Source organism: Hyla sarda, chromosome 5 (assembly GCF_029499605.1).
Source record: "Hyla sarda isolate aHylSar1 chromosome 5, aHylSar1.hap1, whole genome shotgun sequence".
Taxonomy (NCBI): Eukaryota; Metazoa; Chordata; class Amphibia; order Anura; family Hylidae; genus Hyla; species Hyla sarda.
Window position 1 is genome coordinate 302,289,074 of NC_079193.1, and position 21,915 is coordinate 302,310,988.

The 21,915-nt window shown below is 44.9% G+C and overlaps 1 protein-coding gene across 3 annotated transcripts in view; it reads left to right on the top strand.

Annotated features, from left to right (window-relative positions):
* The window catches only part of CSPP1 (centrosome and spindle pole associated protein 1), a 92,464-nt gene that overhangs the window by 56,791 nt on the left and 13,758 nt on the right, over positions 1-21,915 (top strand). For all 3 annotated transcript variants that reach the window (XM_056522088.1, XM_056522089.1, XM_056522090.1), the window contains 10 exons: positions 580-872; positions 6,616-6,734; positions 7,474-7,564; positions 14,008-14,125; positions 14,527-14,674; positions 17,478-17,615; positions 18,078-18,190; positions 18,829-18,978; positions 19,994-20,149; positions 21,654-21,758. In XM_056522088.1, coding sequence (XP_056378063.1) covers positions 580-872; positions 6,616-6,734; positions 7,474-7,564; positions 14,008-14,125; positions 14,527-14,674; positions 17,478-17,615; positions 18,078-18,190; positions 18,829-18,978; positions 19,994-20,149; positions 21,654-21,758 — 1,431 coding nt within the window. The remainder of the gene's footprint in view (positions 1-579; positions 873-6,615; positions 6,735-7,473; positions 7,565-14,007; positions 14,126-14,526; positions 14,675-17,477; positions 17,616-18,077; positions 18,191-18,828; positions 18,979-19,993; positions 20,150-21,653; positions 21,759-21,915) is intronic.

Here is a 21,915-nt window from a genome sequence, read left to right on the forward strand (position 1 = left end):
TCATCTCTAAAAGAGACCCTTATTCAGCCACCAGTATCCTGAACACCTACAAAGTCTCTAGGAGAGATCTACAAATGCAGCCCCATGTTTCCTATAACAACATCAGAGTACTTGCTACAAGGCTTTCTCTAAATATATGGCATTAGGGACCATATTGTCCCTTTTTTTACACTCCTTATATATCATTTCAGCCCATAAATTGGGAACTATTAGCTGCTACCCTGAGTGGCATCTTTCTTTTAGTGAAAAAAGATGTTAACTAGTTGTCCCACAGCCATGGAGATTTCCCCAAGGAGGTTATCAGGTTTCATTCTACCACATATATAGTACTTATCTCCTGCCCTATTTCTTTTCTTTAACCATGAGTAACCACTGAGGCTTAGCTTACAAAGTTATTTTCTTTAACTATTAAAATATAAAAAAAATCCTCATTAGTTTTCAAAAAGTAGAAAAAAAGTAGGTTATATTTTTTGCATTTTATTTTTTATTTTTTTTAAAGATTTCTACTTTTAACAACACTATAAACTTTTTCACTTGATATAAAAACTAATGTAAAAACCAATTAATTTCTTTGAAAAGCCTGACAGGTTACGACAGTTCGGGGCAATAACTCGCCAGCAGGAAATGTCAGAGCGAAATGTCCCATATCGACCTGGAATACTTGTCGACCCACAGAAGACAAGCAGAACAGTTATTGAGAAGAAGCCAGTCATTGAAGAAAGGTCCCCACCCGAAAGACCTAGAGTAGCTTTCCAGACTCCTATGCCAGAGCCACCTGTGACTGGTAATGCCTTTCCCACAACTTTTAATCTGGCTAATGATGAATACCAACGAGGAATATCTAATGCCCTTGGAGAAATAGTCGCCCCCAGGTAGATATATCAGACCATTTTTTGTTCTACACATTTATTGTGTTTTATAAATTGCTGAAGATCTGTTTGCTTTCCGTCACAGTTATCTGTCAACAGGATGCACTCTTATACTGTTGCAGAGAGCCGCAGTGACCCGAACAGAGTCACTTGGTGACTCTGTTCAGGCAGCTTTCCACTGGTATATTCTATTTAACTGGACTCAGGAGTCATTAAATTAGTGTATACGGCCCAAACTGAGCCACTAGGTGGGGAACGGAAGCGAATAGCAACTGCTGCTCTCTGGCATTGTATACGTCCGCATCCTGTTCTCAGAGGAATGCCGATGGATAATCTGTGACAGAAAGCAGAAATACAATGTGAACCTGGCCTTATTGTAGTCAGCCAAACTAATGGAAGAGTTGTTGACTGAACTCTTACTCATCTGACAGCTATTTCTCATGATTTCACCATAAATGTTTACACTTAGTATTACACCGACAGTCTGCTGCCCGATGCAAGCACCTATCAAGTAGAGGGTGGGCCATTTATATGGATACACCTTAATAAAATGGGAATGGTTGGTGATATTAACTTCCTGTTTGTGGCACATTAGTATATGGGAGGGGGAAACTTTTCAAGATGGGGGGGGGGGTGACCATGACGGCCATTTTGAATCCAACTTTAGTTTTTTTCAATAGGAAGAGGGTCATGTGACACATCAAACTTATTGGGAATTTCACAAGAAAAACAATGATGTGCTTGGTTTTAACATAACTTTATTCTTTCATGAGTTATTTACAAGTTTCTGACCACTTATAAAATGTGTTCAATGTGCTGCCCATTGTGTTGGATTGTCAATGCAACCCTCATCTCCCACTCTTCACACACTGATAGCAACACCGCAGGAGAAAGGCTAGCACAGGCTTCCAGTATCCGTAGTTTCAGGTACTGCAGAATGGGCAAAACAAAAATCAGCTTTCAGGTTTTAGCAGGAGTGTCAGCAGGAGGCAGACACAGGTCTGAAGTTCTCCAGACCTGGTGTTATTTCTTTGTTTTTTTTCCTAGTTTCAGCTGAAAGTTTAGTTTTTCTCTCCTTTGTTGTTTTCTCTAGTGTGGGGCGATTGGAGCATGGCACTACCTGATCCCCCACCTGCGAGCTAGGGGCACGGTGCATTGCTGGATGGGCCATTAACCCCTCCTCGCCACCATCTTGCGGTGACCTAGGGTCCGAGTCCCCCATTTGCCCCTGGTTTGCCTGCTGAGCTGGCTTAAGGCAGGTGGCCTGGCTGGTTGAAGACTTCATTGGTGAGTGTGCTCCCTGTGGGTGAGTATGCCTCTCGTTCCCCCCCCCCCCCTCTCCTCCTTGACCTCTTCTCCTGGGGCCAGAGTTCCCTCTTTCCCTGCGTGGGGGACTTTGTTCCTTGGACTACTGGAGGCTGTATTCTTCCTTAGGCTGCGAGCAGTGAGGTGCGCTTAGTTGCGGCTGGGCATGAGGAGGTCCCGACCGCCTTGGCTTCTCTCCTGGCAGCGCTTCTCTTACTGCGCTTCACTGCGAAGCCCTGCCCCGCTTCTTACACAAACAAGGGCTGTTTTTCTTTCGGCTGTGCCGCGGATGGCTCTCTAATTGAGCCCACGGCTTGGACCTAACCATAGCTCCGTCCCAATTTCTTTGGCGCTGTATCGCACGCCTGGGATCACATGAACTCCTCCTCCTCTTCTGTCCCCGGCCTCTCTCTTCTCAGCCCGCGCTCTGGGAGCAAGCTGTAGCCTGTCATATGGGACCGCGTGCTGCAGGGGGTTGCTTCTCTCCTCCCCCTCCCTACCCACCAATGAGGCTATAGCACGCGCTCTGGGGGTCCGGACTAGGGATCGACCGATATCGTTTTTTAGGGCCGATACCGATAATCGGTGGAGGTTAGGGCCGATAGCCGATAACTTATACCGGAATATCAGTATAAGTTATCAGCTATTTATCCCCCCGCGACACCGCTGCAGATCATTGATTTTAAATCAATGAACTGCAGTGGCTTTTGCAGTGCCAGAGACCGCCGCCGCCGCCGCCACCTGCTTCTCTCCCCCTGCCTGTCCGGGGGTCCCGAGTCCTGCCACCGCTCCCCCCCCCCCCACCGCCGCACCGTTCCACGCCCCCTACCGCCCCACCGCACCGCCCTGGCCCCATTGCCTCCCCCATCCCCGGTTTTATAATTACCTGTTCCAGGGGTCCACTCTAAATCTGGCTCCGGTGGCGTCCTCCTGAGCTGTCACTGTGCGCACTGATGGTGACGTCACGTCGCGTCACTCGTCATTGCGCACAGCGTAACGCAGAACGCAGCAGGAGCCAGAAGTAGCGTGGACCCCGGTTTATAAAACCGGGGATGGGGGAGGCAATGGGGCCGGAGCGGTGCAGTGGGGGGTGCGACGCGGGGGGCGGGGCATTATCGGCTTATCGGCAAGGTAATTGCCGATACCGATAATGCCCAAAATCGTGATTATCGGCCGATAATATCGGCAGAATCGATAATCGGTCGATCCCTAGTCATTACCCTGACCATTCAGATGGTTCGCGCGCTGTTGGGGTCAGTCGGCCCCTCCTTCCTACCTCTGAACCAGAGTGGACCTGACTGGATATGGTTCAGCTCTGCATCCCTGCGGTCATCCCGTACTGCTGTCTGCTCCAGTGGACACAGGATCCTGGGTGAGGTCACTCCTTGTCTGTCTGGCTGTCTGACTTACTAGTGCTGCTCATGTCCGACCCCCTCCCCGTCAAGCTGCCCCTGCACTGGTCACTTATTACTTCGGTTCAACCTGTAAAACTAAAATGCCAGGCGGGTCGACTGTGCCTACCTGCCTGCCCTTTGCGTCCCTGCGGCCCATACCTTCCCAGGCTACCGTTCAGGATGACCCGCCGGCCGGTGAGAGGTCCGATCCCGCTCCTCTGTGGGTCTCCTCCCTCTTTAAAGGAAATCTGTCATCAGAATCACCCGCACTAAACCTGTTACACAGGCTTGTAGTGCGGGTGATCCTGATTAAAACGCTTCTTACCTGGTTAAAAATGGTTCAGTGCTTCTTAAGATATCTATATTTTTAGTTTTCTGTTATTCCCTGGCTTGGGACTCAGTGGGAGGTGTTATCATCTGGGACTCGGCCACACGTCATTATAGCTGGGCGGAGCTGCGGCCCGGCTCATGAATATTCATGAACTTATCCTCGTAGTCTAACTCCTTTTTCTAGGTCTGGTGGGGAGGACCGCGCATGAGGATAAGGTCATGAATATTCATGAACTTATCCTCCTGGTCTAATTCTTCTTTCTTGGTCTGTTTGTGAATAAATACACCCTCCGTCCCTCCTTTCCTCCCACCCCCGGCTTTTCACTTATGCAGCCCGTCTTCTTACTTGTATAGGGCCGCAGCTTGAGTGAAGCCGGGGGGAGAACGCCGCTTCCGGGTGTACGGAACGCGGCGCATGCGCGGCCCTCCACACCAGACCGAGAAAGAAGAATTAGACCAGGAGGATAAGTTCATGAATATTCATGAGCCGGGCGGCAGCTCCGCCCAGCTAGAATGACGTGTGGCCGAGTCCCAGATGATAACACCTCCCACTGAGTCCCAAGCCAGGGAATAACAGAAAACTAAAAATATAGATATCTTAAGAAGCGCTGAACCATTTTTAACCAGGTAAGAAGCGTTTTAATCAGGATCACCCGCACTACAAGCCTGTGTAACAGGTTTATTGCGGGTGATTCTGATGACAGATTTCCTTTAAGACTATCTCTGACTTGGCCAGGGTCTCCCAGGAAGTGGTTTCCGCTTTGGGGCGGTCCTCCTTGCGTTTGTTCCCCGGCAATTTGGCAGATCTAGCTCTGCAAATCGTTAATGCAGGGAACTACCTCTGCTCGGCCTCCTTGGAGTCAACTCGCTGCACTACCTTTGCCTCGGACAATCTAGTGGCTCTTCGGCATTCCATGTGGATTAAAGCTGGGAATGCCAATGCAGTCTCTTAGCGTTCCCTTACGGAGCTTCCCTTTATGGGGTCTCGTCTCTTTGGCAAACGCCTATAGGAGATCATCTCTAAGACTACCGGGGGCAAGAGTTCCCTTTTGCCCCAAAATCGTTTGTGCCGCTCAGACTAGCGACAGAAGAATTCTTTCTTTTGCTCCTTTCGTTTCTCGGTTCGCTCGGACAAACCGGCGACCTCGCAGGATAGGAGGTCACAGTCTTTCAAGTCTCACCCCTCCTGGAAATCGGGGCCCCGCTCCAACCGTCCCTCTTCCAAGTCCGGGAGCCGCAAGCCTCCCACTGCCTAAGGGTGTGCCCCCATCCGAGTCTTCCCCTCGGGTGGGTGGTCGCCTGTACTTCTTTCGGGACGTTTGGTTAACGCACGTTCAGGATGCTTGGGTTTGTCACGTCGTGTCCCAGAGCTATCGAATAGAATTCTCTTCTATTCTTCGAGATCGTTTTTTCAGGTCCCGCCCTGCTCGGTCTCCCGCTCTTGCTGAAGCTTTTCAGGTGGCTCATCACACCCTCCTGTCCCAGGGAGGGATCGTGCCGGCCCCTCCTCGTGAACGGTTTTCGAGGTTCTACTCCAAGAAGGGTGGCACTGTCCGGCCAATTCTCGACTTGAAGCTTCTAAAGCGTGATGTGTGACTGAGATAAGGGTCAGGTGCCCCCCTTTCTAGTGATGGCTCACTCCACCCGCGCGGTGGGGTCTTCCTGGGCAGTCAGCCACGGGGCTTTGGCTCTGCAGGTTTGCAAGGCGGCGACTTGGTCATCTCTGCATACCTTTGCTAAGTTTTACCATGTTCACACTTTTGCGTCCTCCGAACCAGGCATGAATGCTTTTTTTTTCCCTCCCAGGGACTGCTTTAGGATGTCCCAGTGCTCGAGAAAAGTAGATTTTTTTGACTTACTGTAAAATCTTTTTCTCGGAGCTTGGTTTGTGAACAGCCAGTTCCACCTCTGTGATGCGGGGGTGTTTTTTTTTTTTTTGTGGCTGGTTCCTTTCTTTTGTCTTGGTTTTTGTTTGGACTGTTCCTTTCTTGGACGGGTTCTCCTTCTGCTCTGGGACAAAACTGAGTTGCTCAGAGCCAGGAGGCGGTATATCCTGCTGGGAGGAGCTGACTTTTTTTTTTTTTTGCCTAGTGTGAGCCTCCTAGCGGCAAGCAGCATATACCCATGGTCCTGTGTCCCCCAATAGAAGCTCTGAGAAAGAGGTTTTATGGTAAGTTAAAAAGTTACTTAGTGTGATATGTGCTTGTATGGCCTATAATTGCCCTGTATGATGGGGCTCTAAGGAAGAAGTGACTAAGCCTATCTTCTGTGATAACAAAAGATCAAGCATATTATTAAGGTCAAAGATCCCTGTTCCTCTTTGACATCTGCCATTGTGTGACAGCCAGGAGGTACCATAAATGTGGTCCCACCATGTTTTCCAGGTTTGAGCAACCATTTTCCTATATGGTATGCCAGAGTGGGAAAGAAGACAATCCACTACAGTTTGCATACATAAGCAAATAGGCAGACCAGGTATCCTAGTATTCTATCATATGCCACTTAAGATTTTAGAAGGGCAATAGGAAAGGCAGACATAATAAGGAAAAGGGAGGAAACAGAGAGGGAATAATACACATGGTTGTCGCAGGTGTAAAGGTGTAAAAAAAATAAATAAATAAAAAACTTTTGGGTCATAGGTTTTTGTACCAACTGATTATGATTATGTTAAAATAAAGCAAGATAATTATTATTATTTTTTTTTTAATCTTTCATAGGATTTCAGCTGCACCTCCACCACAACCTCCAGTTCTTGTAGATAACTACCGAACACCTTATGATGATGCCTATTACTACTATGGTGCTCGAAACCCGCTGGACCCAAACCTTGCTTATTGTAAGGAACAAATATATTGTTTAATAGTACTTTTATTGTTAACTATCTATATTCGACTAGAAGTCCAAAGTAAGCTACAGTGTTGTCATTTTGTTTTATACATACAGTACTATTTATAGCGGTATTGTCACCCAAAAAAAGAAAAATGACAGGTCATACTGAACCCTTAGATATAGTCGCTCCCTACACTCCCTAGCTCACCACGCAGTCTGACTTGTGGCAGGAGACAAGCTAAATAGACTTACAGGGAAGCCCCTCTCCTACTACAAGTCAGATTGATCGGAGAGCCAAGGAGTCAAGCACATAGACATGTGTTTTTCCCAGCTATATGCAACAATCGGTGGGGGTCTTATCCCCCAAAAACCCCAATCTTTTAAAACTTTTGGCATGTTTGTGTCACATGTCTGTGTTTTTGTGCCACATGTCTTGTGTCACATTGTGTCACATGTCTGTGTTTTTTTTTTTTTATTGACAGTAACACATTAGTATTACATCTCCAGGTTTTTTATTTTTTATTGACAGTAGCACATTAGTATTACATCTCCAGGTTTCTCAGATTATAGATAAGCCATACAGTTTGTGAAAATTTGCTAGAATGTCCAATGGCATTTTTGGTTTTAGGTTTTGTTTCTGCAGCTTAAAGCTAACCTACACTCTTTATTCGGACGGTGTTTCTAAAGGAAAATATTGTTACATTAGAAATTGTTTTGAATTCATGTATATGTCTTTCTTCAAACAGATCCCCCAAGTATGATGGCCGTGCAGGCTACTCCAGGTATTAACATGCCTGTCGCACATGTCAACCAGACTTATCCAGAAAATCACATAGTGTAAGTAACTATGATAAAAATACTTTATTTAGCTTAGTATTTGACATAGCAGCATAAATACATGTGATTATTCACATAACTTTCTGGGATTGGAATGGAGCATCATGTCAGCAGTGATAAGCACTTAGATTTAGATTTCGTTTTGGTTTGTTTTATTCTGGATTTGGGAAGCCCCAGAGTAAAATCTCGATGATTATTTTCATTGCTGAGCTTGATAAATTAATAACTCGCATTGTATGTTGATAACTAACTTATATTGCATGCTGCATATCTGTCACTAATTCCTGACAGCCCTTTTCTATATAGAAATCGCTTTAAAACAAAGTGACCATAGAAGTTGCCATGGTCACTAGCTGTTCACTTGGGTTTGGCAGGGAATCATGGCATGGCAGGGCTCCTTTGCAGTCAGTAGTTTTGGGAGTCTTGACATTTTCTCGGTCGCTCTTCATTGGGGGACACCTTACTGATGGGTATATGCTCTTGCCACTAGGAGGTGCTGACACTAGGAAAAAAAGTAGTCTCCTCCCTGGCAGGAAATACCCGCTCACCTGCAGTGAGGTAATCGGTTTTAGCTAGTGTCAGCAGGTGGCAAGACACAGGTCTGGGAGCTCCCCAGACCTGGTCTTTTTTATTATTTTCTAGTAAGGGCTGTTTAGTTAGGTTCTTTACTCCCTTTTGTTTCCTTTTTTTCAGGTTGGGGTTCAGGAGCATGGCGCTACCTGTTCCCCCATATGCAGCTAAGGTGCACTGGTCATAAAAGTATGCATCGTTAACCCCTTCCCGCTAATGGCCAGAGCCTGGGGTTGCACCTAGGGTCCGGGTCCCCTATCTTCCCTGTTCGTCCTGTCTGTCGCAGCTTGACGTGATGCAGGTGACTTAAAAGCTGCCCGGCTATGATTTTTTTCTCTTACTGCCCCCATGGAGTGGACGTCCTGTCCTTCTCCCTTGGGGGCCTCGCGGACAGTCCCAGCGCTCCTCGCTTCTTCCCTGTTGTTGGAAGGAAGAGAAATTTAAAATAAGTCTCTCAGTCCATTTGGTGTAGTTTGGCACCCTCTTGTGGCCAATACTTGTATGCACTCTAACTTCTATTGCATTCCTATGGTCTGTATTAGGGGCTGCTTTATTTGTTTCAATCACCCTAGAGGGTGACCTGCTATACATCAAAATACATGAGCCGCTCAGGGTATCCCTCTGGTGTCCCTATTTCTGCATTGTTGCTCACTGTCCTGGAGCATATGCGGTTTATTGCCGGGGATTCACTGTCTCTTGGGAACTAACAGGGATATATTCAGGCAGTCTGTTCGCCGCTACCACTGAGGGCCATACCATGTTCAAGCTCTTCGCATTCCTGGCTGACTCCCAGGTCTTTTGAGGTTCCTCATCTGTCATATCTGCCGGCCACCCATCATGGGGTGTTCTTGGCATGTCATACTCTATGATTCAGTTTCACACAGAGAGGAAAATAGCGGAGCACTCACCGTTTCAGATTAAAGGCAGATCAGTTGGACACTTTCATCCACGGACTCCAATTGGTCCTAGCAGGGAGGCGGCAGGTGGATCCTGGGGGAGCTCAGACGTCGGGCATGGTTTCCTCTGCCACCTGTCACATGGTCGACGTATCTGTGGCTGGAGTCCGGTACCTCACTACTGTGTGAGGTGTCCAACGGAGTGTCCGTTGTCTACTATGGACCCATACCAGTAAGCCAGACAGTGGTCTGCATGGTTGCCTACACGGCCTGTCATACATCAAACGGCTGATGTATCTGTGGCTGGAGTTCCGGTACCTCACTACTGTTTGAGGTGTCCGACAGTGTGTCCCGTTGTCTACTATGGACCCATACCAGTAAGCCAGACAGTGATATGCATGGTTGCCTACACGGCCTGTCACACATCTCACGGCTGTTGTATCTGCGGCTGGAGTTCCGGTACCTCACCGCTGTACGTGGTGCCCGACAGAATGACTCGCTGTCCACTATGGATCCATACCAGTAAGCCAGACAGTTGTCTGCATGTTTTCTTCTGCCGCCTGTCACACCTCGCATGGCTGATGTATTTGCAGCTGGAGTTCCGGTAGCTCACTTCTGTGCACGGTGTCCGTAGATCTGACCCAGCGTGTCCCACGGACACTATACGGGATGTAAGGGATGCTTTCCATGGCTCCTCTGCCTCCCTGTATCTCCCAGAGGGTGGGGTTCCTCGGCCTCCCCCCTTCCCACCTATGACAAAGGGGCACAGTTATCGTCTGTATAACGGTTCCCTTTTAGCCAAACGCCTGAGGGTGTTCTTGTTCAGTCAGACTGTTGTCTACTCTGTTTCTGCCGCCATTGGTCTCTGACCTCTGGGCTGCCGCGGACAGAGCCTGGTTTCCCATATCTCACTGCTGGGTGAGGGATCTGAAGTAGGGTCCCTACAGGTATACGGGTTTGATACCAGTCGGACAATCCTTCGTCTTTTGGGTTCTCTACACCACCACGTCACCCATTGGATAGGCCACACTCTAGTACCCCACTTTCTGTGTGAGGTCGAATGGTGTGACCCTGGGTGCTCACAAATCCTATACCTGCCGGCCATACGGTTTTCCACATGGCTTACTACTACGTCGGGTCAACTACCATACACTTTCACCCCGTGGACGGTAGTTCAGATTACCCACTGCCATGGTGTAGTTTCGAGTGAGTCACCCCATGTTGCCCCATGGGCCTTATACAATGCACCTCATGCTGGTTTATAGGGTTACCTACTTGGCCAGGTCCCTCTCTGCATGCTTGCTACTCTGTCTACAGGCTGGTATCTCACTTCACTGTATGTTTCCGTATGCAGGACCAGGCATGGTCACGGTCCCTTTGCCACATAGCCAGACTTAGTCTGCATGGTTTTCTAATCCACCTGGTCACCTCCCCCGTGTCTGCCGATGCCACGGCGGCAGTCCCGTGTCTCTCTTTCCAGGTGCAGTTCTGCAGAGTGTGTACCTGTGGGTTCTAGGGACCCTTTCTACCTGTAAGTCACACTGTGTCCGCATTTTTCCTGCTCCACATTCATTCTTCATCTGCTGAGTCTGCGTCTGCAGCCTTGATGTCTGGCACCATTAGGGGATGGGGTGTGGGATTTTTTTCTGCAGGACCCAGGGACTTTCTCAGCAACTGTATCCTCACTCTTTTCTTAGGTTGCACTTTTGGTCTGCTAGAAGCATGCCTCCCTTCCTCCTGGTCCGTTGGATGTCTGCGGTTTCTTTCGTGTCTGCAGTCTTGGTACACCACTGCTATCGTGGGGTACCCATGTCTGTGTTCCTACATATGCTAAGACCGCTCTGTAGATGTAGAGCCCACCTGTCCTTCTGTTCAGTAGGGTGAGCCTCGGGGCTTCTGTTGATTTTGTTTCCGCAGTTCTGCGGCAGTTGAGCACTTCTGTTCTGACATGGGGGCCTGCTAGGGCGACAGTCAGTTCAGCCCCTCCCTATACCTCCAGGTGTTATCTTCGGGTTTCTGTCCGGGGGGATTCGTCACTGTCTAGAATGAATCTCAACATGTCTTGTATTTTTTCCCCAGCTCCAGTGTACTGGATTCCGATCCCTCTTGGGACACAACGTGGCTCCTCCAGACAGCGATGGTTGCCGCTGGGGCCTGGGGGCTCCGTCCACCCTGTACTTGTCCCGTGGCTGTGGGGCAGCATTTCCCTGCTCCTACTGTGGCTGTACAGTGGTCCCTCAACATACGATGGTAATTCGTTCCAAACGAGCCATCGTTTGTCGAATCCAACGTATGTTGAGGAATTCGTGCAATGTAAAGTATAGGAAGCTGTACTCACCTGTCCCCGCCGCTCACGATGGTGACCCCGGGCCTCCGCTGGGCTCTCTGCTGTCTTCTCCGGTCCTCCGCTGTCTTCTCCGGTCCTCTGCTGTCTTCTCCGGTCCTCTGCTGTCTTCCGCAAGGCCTTACTGGGCGTACGCCGTTCTTATTGGATGATGTGCGCAGCAGCGTATTGACGTCATCGGAGAGGGTCGAGAAGACACCGGAAGACCAGCGCTGGACCCGGAGGGCACCCCGGAGCATCGTGGAGGGGTAAGTAATACTTACCGCACCACACGGGGAACATTAAGCTGCTATCCGGCAGCAGCTTAAGCATTTTGCGCTGCCGGATAGCACTTAATGCGATGGCCCCGACATAAAAAAGCCTTTGAGAGGCCATCGTATGTCAATTTGATCATATGTCTGGGCCATCGTAGGTCGGGGGGATCACTGTACTTGAGTTTTCATCTCGACCACCCATGTTTTCCCTCCTCTGGAGGAACTATTTTGTTGAGTTTTTTCTGCCGCCAAGATGATGCGCTCTCGCTGTTCCCACTATTTAGGTGGAGAATCTGGCGGGGCCCTTTGCTTTTTTTGCTGAGAGCATTCAAATATGCTTTTTACAGTCTGAGCTTGTGTGCTTACTATCCACTATTGCAGCCTGGCTCTCTTTTTTTTTTTTGTTATCTACTGCTGCTCAGGCAACCGTGGCTCTCTCCCCTGTTGGAATTGTTTGTACAATCTCCCTGGAAGGGTGTGTTCTTCCTTCCCTTTGGTCGGTATCAGTTGTACTGCACTGACACCAAAGCCTTCTGGAGTAATCCTTCCTGTACCCAGACCCTGAGGTCCCAGCTGGGTTCTGATTTTTTTTCCCCCTCCACTCCCGTTCTGGCGGGATGTTTCTTTAGAGTGCTCTGGTCCGCTCGGACCTCTGGGGTCTATGACTGGTCGGTCTCCTTGGCTTGGACTCTGTCCTAGGATGCTGTGGCCTGCCTTCCTTTCAGGTGGCCCTTCTGGTTCCTTGGGCCTTGGTGATGGTTCATGTGTAGTGATGCGGCCAAGACTCCTCCATGATCCCATTAGTCGGGGCGGTCTTTCTGTTCTGCACTCCTTCACTTCTTCATGTTTTTACATGGCAGCTTGTTGCCCGGAGAGTTTTTGCGGATGTCTGTTTTCCTTACTCTTCAGGGGTCCGTCTTCCAGGGGAATCTACGTCTCCGGTTTACTTGTCGGTCTCTCCAGTATCCGGGATGCCCCCTTTTCAGGGTGTTTGCTGCTCCTTTCTTCCTTCGGGGTCCATGTCCTCCCCAGTTGAAGGGTGTTCAGGTCATGCCAGTACAGCTATTGTTGCCTTCTGGGTGCTCATGTCGGGCCCCTGGGACAGGGGTTTTTGGGTCTGCAGCTGTTCAGGTCTTTGTTCTCATGCACCAGACCTCTCCAGAGCAGAAGTCATTCTTACTTTTTTTTTCTGTGGTTTCTTGTCTCTCTATATGACCTAGGTGCCTTAGGTCTCTACAGAGGACTGCCCCTTCCTTTGGCGTCTTAGTCCATCTCCTTGGACTGGAGATCTTCCGGGAGCTCAGTTTCTGGGCCTAGTGTGTCTCCAACCTGGGGGCTCGTCCGCAGGCCTTGTGGACATGTGAGTTCAGTCTCGGGACTGAATCAGTAAGGTGTCCCCCCAATAAAGAGCGACCGAGAAAAGGAAATTTTTTTGTACTCACCGTAAAATCTCTTTCTCGTAGCCTTCATTGGGGGACACCGCACCCACCCATTTCTTCATCTTTTTTCTGGACTCTTTTTTTTTTTTTTTTTTTTTTTTTTTTGCCGGTTCTTGGGTTGTTTTCCGGGATTCCTTTCTAGGGTCCTTCAGACGTATGTCTTTTTTGGCTTCTCCTACTGCTTGACAAAACTGATTACCTCACTGCAGGTGGGCGGGTATATCCTGCCAGGGAGGAGCCGACTTTTTTCCCTAGTGTCAGCGCCTCCTAGTGGCAAGAGCATATACCCATCAGTGAGGTGTCCCCCAATGAACGAGAAAGAGATTTTACGGTGAGTACAAAAAAATCTCCCTTTATTAAACAATTGTTTGTGTTTTTTCGAATTGAAAGTGTAGACATTGTAGCCATTTTAGCAGTCTATATATCTATTCTAAATAATCCATTTTATACTAACTTCTAGACTTCAGTTTAGATCGCGGGGGGTCAGAGAGCTGGGGTCCCCCGTGATCTCTTGTTTGGAGCCCCTTCACAGCGGCGCGTCACAACCCCCTCCCGCCATGCCTCCTCTATATAGCACTATGGGAGAGCTGAAGATTTCTGAACGGCTCTCCCATAGAGCTATAGGAAGGGGGTAGGGGTCATGACGCACCGCTGTGAAAGAGAGCCGGGGCTCCAAACAGGAGATCACGGGGGGCCCCCCAGCGCTCGGAACCCCCACAATCTAAAACGTATCCCCTATACTTCGGATAGAGGATACATTTTTTTTCCATGATACTTTTCCTTAAACTGCAACCAACAGTAATTATTCTATTTCTAAGTAGAATGCAATACAAAGCTACATCACATTTCCAGTACTTAGAAGGGAATTTTTAACAAATCTAACGAACAAAACTGTGTTCAGTATGGTGAATGGGAAGTTATTAAATGTTTGCCATTTCAGTGACAATAAACAGAGATCAGGTACTGGAAAGGGGGCCAGTTTAGGAGTATTTCCAGAAGAAAGACCACGACAGACTCGAGACGCTGCTATTTCATATCAGGAGGAGTTACAACAGCAGGTTTGTTATTTAATTAGCATCAAGGAGGCATTCCCATTTCATAAAATTATTAAAGATATATATATATATATATGTCAAAGTTATGCCACCTCTTATTATCGGTGGAGATCTGACCTCTAAGAACCCCACTGACTCTAAGAAGAAAGAAGCCACAGTGGTCATTTAGCAGTGTCCCCTGCACTGTTTTACTGGCCCATTTACTTGAGTTTTTCTGAATTTCCTTGCACAGCAGGAGGTCAAACCCCTGCCAATCAAAGTGATGGCATATCCTAACAATGTGGCATCACTGAGGTGGGAATAACTTCTCAGCAGTTTAAAACTATTCCCAAGGTTTGTTCTTGCAAATTCTGCCACTGTTGTAATGCAAATTCTGTCAGTGTGATGCAACATTTTGTTTGCAGATAAGGGAAAGAAATGACCGGCGTAGAAAAGAGAAAGAAGAGACTGAACGTTATGAAGCTAAACTGGAGGCAGAAATTAAGAACTACAACCCATGGGGTAAAGGAGGTGGCGGAGCTCCCCTGAAGGACCAGAAGGGAAATCTTATTAGTAAGTGCCTTTTCTGAACTTCTGAGCATCTTCCCCTAAATGACATGAAGCACAGTGACTAGATAAACTAATATTTTTGTCAGTACCTGATGGATGGTTAGATATCTGTGGATTCCCTATTCGCTTAATGAAATTGTGAAGGCCCACAAGCCTTGTGTTGCTCATTTGATTCTGTTAGAAGAATGAAACCCTCTGCTGCTGTCAAAATGTATTAAGGCATTGAAATGTGTACTCCAGGGAAGTGTGTGTATGTGTGTATATATATATATATATATATATATATATATATATATATATATATATATATATATGTATATGTATATGTATATATATATATATATATATATATATATATATATATAATATATAAGCTCCAAAGCCACCACGCTTCCTGGATATGTTTCCTGTAAACCATCCTGGCTCCTTTGGCCTCTTGTCTTCTCTGACTGCTTGATATTATTTCCATCCTTTTCTTCCCTTGCCTACATCTCCCAGCAATCATTGCAGCTCTGTAAGCCCCCACCCTCCTGCTCTGAACAGCAGAGATGTTTATTGTCAGATTGGCTGAGGCTGCACACATCTCCCATTTGTCAGCACTAAATAGAGCATGACTCATCAGTGCAGGGAAGAAACCACATGGTCTGTGTCTTTCAAGAGGGTGGGGGCTGCTTTCAGAGAGGGATTTGAACAGAGACAGAGTGGATGGCTGAATGATGTCATTCCCTCCCTTCATGCATGTAAGACAGTCAAAGATGAGTAAACTGCTTTATATAGCTAATTAATGATATTTAGACAATTAAATAGGTTGAGGAGAAGGAAAGGATTGGCTATGGGTTTAGTTCCCTAGAGTACCCCTTTAAGAGAATGTAATAATGGGTGGCATTTAGTATTTGGTAAAGATATTTGGGAAATCTTTTTATGTTTTGTAAATATGTAAACATTTCTAGGACAAAGCTTTACATCTGAAATCGCAATAAAGGTTGGATACTAAGAGATTTATGGGTCTGTGTAGAATTTGTTTTGTAAGGAGTTTAGTTCTGACTGATGGTCAAAACAGCCATTCAATGATGCATTCTTTAGGAGTCATGTGAGTCACATGACTCACAGGCAGAGATGTTTAGTATTCTTTTTTTATTGCCCATATCCTACTCCTCATTACTAATCCTACAGAATAATTTGTTTTATTCCAGCACAGCTGCATCTATGTGTTTTATTACTTTAATTTGGTAATTTGATCAGCAGTTTGACATTGTCTCACAAAGCTACTATGCATATAGTTAGTTTGTCACTGGATTTTAGATCTGAGTAACATCAGGATGACATCATCCTCTACCAGATCACCTCCCCTCCTATATCTGTATTCTCCTTGTGCTGTTTTCTTTACAGGATCAGGATATATAGGAGGTATACACCTCTGAGCCTATTTTTACACATTGCATTTCTTGTTGCAGTTTTTATGTTTTTGCCGTGATTTTCCCTACATGATAAGTACCACATGTGTACGTAAAGTAAAAATTTTTACCTACATTTTTGAAAATCGCAGCAGAAATAGCCAAAATGCAGTAAAAATTTTACGTGTGAACACAGCCTTAAGGGGGTACTCCAGTGGAAAACATATATATTTTTTTTTTTATCAACTGATGCCAGAAAGTTAAACTTAATCCTTCCAGTACTTAGCTGCTGTATACTACAGAGGAAGTTCTTTTGTTTTTGAATTTATTTTCTGTCTGACCACAGTGCTCTCTACTGACACCTCTGTCCATATCAGGAACTGTCCAGAGCAGGAGCAAATCCCCATAGCAAACCTCTCCTGCTCTGGACATTTCCTGACATGGACAGAGGTGTCAGCAGAGAGCACTGTGGTCAGACAGAAAACAAATTAAAAAAGAAAATAACTTCCTGTGAAGCATACAGCAGCTAATAAGTACTGGAAGGATTAAGATTTTTAAAAAGTAATTTACAAATCTGTTTAACTTTCTGGCACTAGTTGATTTAAAAGAAAAAATTCTACTGGAATACCCCTTTAGGAAAGACACCTCAGTTGTGATTATAGGTCAAATTACTTTCACCTCATGGCAATATTCTTTAAAATAAAATAGGTTTAGAAAACTGCATGTTGTGTGAACTGACACCAAGCCACTTATGATCTCAGCTTACTCAGCTGTTTAGACCTCTGTAAGTCTAGCCAGGGGAATAAGTTGTTCTCAGTAGGTGAATTGAACCAACCCCTCTCTTTGCAAAGCCAGAGGATTTATGGTAAATGTATGCAGCATGATTATTTTAAGATTTGCTCTGAAATTAGAATCAGACATGGCCCAAAACAGGTAAGCAGAAGGCATACACAAGACATATACATTATTCTCTCATATGCTGCACTATATAAGCTAAAAATAATAATTCTGGAATGTTTCTTTAAGAAAATATTAATGACTCACAACTATAGGATAACCATTTTTAGGCAATATATGGGGATATGCTTGGTTGCATTATAATTAAATGGTTTCATGAGCAGCCCAGTGGCTCCGTGCTTGGCATTGTTGCCTCGCAGTGCTGGTGTCAAGGATATCATCTGCATAAAGTTTCTAGGTTCTTCCCAAGTGTGTGGGTATCCACTGGGATGACCAGTTTCCTCCCACACCCACAAATACATGCTTATAGGTTAATTTGAAATTTAGATTGTGAGCCCCAATGGGGACAAGGATTGAGCTGAGTGATGATAAGCTCTGTACAGGGCTGCAATATATTTTGGTACTATTGAAATATAACTTCATGTAAGTAGTAATATCCTTGATTATTATTTCAGCTGACCTTAAGCAAATGCATAAGTACAATGAAGATGCTTATCAAAATCCTGAAACTAGAGCCTTTGAAGACAAGCGGACAGTGGTTGCAGTAGACACCAGTCTTGCTGATAATACATTATCTGCTGGCAAGATACCAGGTAAATCAATGCTGTTTTTCCTATAATGCAAAGTGGGTAAATTAGCATCTCCTATGGGAAATCGGAAACAACCTTGTACAGGGCAACCAAAGTAAGAGGTAAGTAATTCCATGGACCACATAGCAAAGCAACTGATGGTGCTGCAGTACAGACTGCAAAATAGAAAATGCACACACTAGTGTTGCCCATGCAGCCCAAGTGTATTAATGATATCAGCAGGCAAGTACAACATGAGACCCATTTTCTGCTAAAATAGGAAAAATATTCATAACCAAAATTATAACAGATCAGCATGTTACTTGGAGCCACTTTATATGTAAATGTCCTAGTCCTGTTACAAAATCCTGCTACAATACTTTTTCAAAAAGACTGAGTTTTTTACTGTGTTACAGGCAAATTTTTTCTTGATTCATTCATTTCCAGACGACTTTCACCTTTTAACACTTTACATATTATTTTCAGGGTTTTCATTTGCAAATAATTCCCAGTTTGCAAGAGGCAATGTATTTTCTGAGCCAGTAACTGAACAGCAGGTGCAGCAACAAGAATCCTACAAGAACTTCTTACGCCGTCAGGTAACTACTGTAGTAATCTCCTAGCACAATGAATGCACAGGCTAACAATAACCATTGTCATTTATTGTTAATGGGATTCTTGTAGATTTATTGCTAAGCTTTTGTGAAGTAGGCTTGACTAATGGTTGATTCAGTGATTATAGGGGAGCACATTAAAGGGGTATTCTGGCTTTATGCATCTTATCCCCTATCCAAAGCATAGCGGATAAGATATATGATCGCAGGGGTCCCGCCCCTGGGGACCCCCGCGATCTTGACGCAGTGACGTCACGGGCATGTCCCCTAGTGATGTCACACCACGCCCCCTCCATTCATATCTTTGGGAGGGGCATGACGGCCGTCACACCCCCTCCCATAGACATGAATGGAGGGGCGTGTGGCGTCTCAAGGGGGCGTGGCCATGTCATGTCCCCGTATTGGAGGCAGCAACCAGCACAGAAGGCCGGAGGCTGCACCGAGATCGTGGCGGGACCCTTGCGATCATATATCTTATCTGCTATCCTTTGGATAGGGGATAAGATGTATAAAGCCGGAATACCCCTTTAAGGATGTACCCTGGGGCCTCCTGAACATATACTAGTGAAGTAACTGTATTAATGCATGCATAACTTACAATCAAAAACTTCTGTCTGATACAGATTGAAGAGAAGCGGCGAAAGGAAGAGGAGGAACGAGAACGAATTCGTCTTGAAGAAGAAAGAGAAGAAAGGCGCCTTGCTGAACAGAGGGCCAAAATTCAACGAGAATTTGAAGAGGAGCAAAATAGGAAGAAAATGAAGGAGGAAGAGGTAAGTAAAATTAAGTAAATTTCGATGAGGCCAAACAGCCTTGGTTGCCCAAAACTTTTGATGCAATTTTGAAAAGTACAGTAAAGGATTCTAGTATAGGTTATTTATACCCCTTTGAACACTTTGTTTTATAATTTATTAAACAATTATCAAAGCCTTTTTTTTCTATAAAAAAAAATAAAAGCACTAAAACTTGGTATAGTAGCATTGGACAAAAATGTTACATTTAAAGGACATGAAGTGGGATTTAGGAAAAATGTCACAATATAAAACATCTTGTGAGACAGTGACACAAATGGTGGTACATTTCCCCAAGGTACCTGTCGTGTGTACTAGGTTTAAGGAAGTGCATAGTTGCCAAGGGATTTTTGCTAAAGGTTTTTGCACCTGAATTTTTATGGAAAGCAGGTAGGTTGGTAGTGGGGGCCATAATTCCCTTCCTGACCAGTCGAGGTTTTCAGTTTTGCCTAAGTCAGCCCAGATTCTGGAGGCCACTTATTACAAAAGGTTTTACACAGTGTGTACTAAGAAGCTGTGAGCAAACTGTAACTCTGCTGGAGTCTGTGGGACTCTTTATACTGGTGTAACAAATCTTGATACTGAGGTAACACATCTTGATGTCTATTGTTTTGGTCAGGTGACTGGTAGGAAGTCACCTGTATAGCTAGAGAATATTTTTTTTGTTTAGCAAGTGTGTTGATGAGCAGGATTTTATTTTTGTATTTTTGTTCCTGAATGCGAAGGCTGTATTTTTATTTATGTTCTGAAGATAAAGACAGAAGCACTGTTTTAAACTATACCACTGTCTCTGACTGCTATATTACACTATCTGCTGGGCTCTTTGGAGCGAATTTCCTACAATCTGTGTGTACTGCTTGCTTGGGCACAGGAGAAACTATATAATTATGTGTAATCTTTAAAATAATGCTCTTGCATTAAATGCGGTAGAAGCTATAACATTTTTGCTTACAATATAATTGTATAATTTATTTATTTGCTTTCTGATTCCTTTTAGCAACGGCAAAAAAATGAAGAACTTGTTCGCCTGGCTGATGAAAGGCGCAAAGAAGCTGAAAGGAAAAGGAAAGAGGAGGAAGCAAAACATGATGAAGAGCTGAAACGATTATATGAGCAGGAGAGGACGACCAGTGTACTTGAAGAACAAGACAGGGTGAGACCTTGTATCTTTACCTTTACGATTATTGCTGATTCTTTTACAGATTTAATTTGAGAGTTACATTTTACAAGGTGCAAACAAGAAGCTAAAATTCCTTACATCCATAATGGTCTATAATACAAAAATTCACTGACTATTTGTACATCTTAAGGTAATACAAGATAATATACTGTAGTTTGCATTCTTTTATACCATTGTAACCATTGTAAACACACACACACACATATATATATATATATATATATATATATATATATATATATATATATATATAGTATTTTATTTATTTTTTATTAAACCTTTTTTGCATTGCATCATACACTTGTAAATGGACATCATGCAGAGATGGCATGTGTGTTTAGGAAGTGCCCTTGCCATTTTCATCAGGTGTTCAGTGTAACTTACTGTAGCGACTGACATTGAAGTTATTTCCAATCCCAACAGTTTTAAACTTCATATGCTGCAGTCAATACTGACTGAAGCAGAAAAATTATTTTATAACGAGCTATAAGCTCTTCGCCACCCCCATTTTACTCTGTGCTGTTGAGCTGCTATGGGAGCAAGTTGCCGATCAGGTTAAGGTGCATTCACACCACGTTTTTGCAATACAGTTCCCTTATACGTTTTCAATTTGAAAACCGTATGCATTGACTCGCCATTGAAAACTGTATGCCAAATGATGCATCTGTTATGCATCTTGTATGGTTTTGGCCGTTTTTTTTCCCCGTACCCAAAACCGTAGCCTACCACGATTTTTGCTCTGGGTGAAAAACTGTATTGAAACCGTACACGTTTTATTTTTTTATTTAAGGTTTTTTATTTTCAAAAGAACAAAAGAAATAACATTGTACAAATGATGCACATGACTTATCAAGGCACGTAAAAGTCAAACAAACACATAGAACCATAACATCAGTCACTAATAGGGTACATTTAAGCAGGACGAGATACAATATCATAAAGGGAGTCAATCCCATCTGGCATCCTATGTTTCAAGAAGGGCATAGCGGTGAGTGCATCTTTATCCAGAAAGGAGCAATATCCTGAGAAACTATACGTCAATAAACAATTGTAGCAAGTCGTACCCAAAATACAAACATGGTAAGACAATCAGCAAATTAGTTACTAGTCAGTAGCCTATTAAGTTCCCACAAGAGGGAGTATAGAGAATATAAAAAAGAATCAGGAGAGAAGAAAAAAAAAATATCAAAAAAAGGGGAGGGGGGGGGGGGGGCACTCTAACAAGGACATCCCCAGACAAGTGTTTAGAGATACAAAAAATAACTAGATAGAACTTTTGAATTAATGGCTTTTATCTTCTCCAGGCTTGAATTTTATCAAAGAAAATACATGATACATTTCTTTACAGTTTTTTGTATCTTTGACCAATAACACACTGAGGGCCATGAAACCTCTTAGTGGGGTCATCTGCGCTGCATCCCTGTGTCTGGCAGATGCATGTGCAAGTTCTAATGTTCTACTGGATTTTCTTTTACAGCCTCCAAGGCAACTTTCACCAGTGATCCCTGCTCTACAACACAAGCTTTCATCTCGTACTCAGAGGCCACCAACTGCTGATAGTCGGGCATCCATCCAATCACATGTATGTAATGTCATCAGTTGTATACATTACAGATATTGCAATCATTCCAATAGAAAAATCACCAGTTTTTAGCTCATCCTCTAGAAAACATCTACCTGCTTATCCTGTCTCAATTTCAATGGTTATGTTGTATAATGGTGGACTAATATATCTGGTG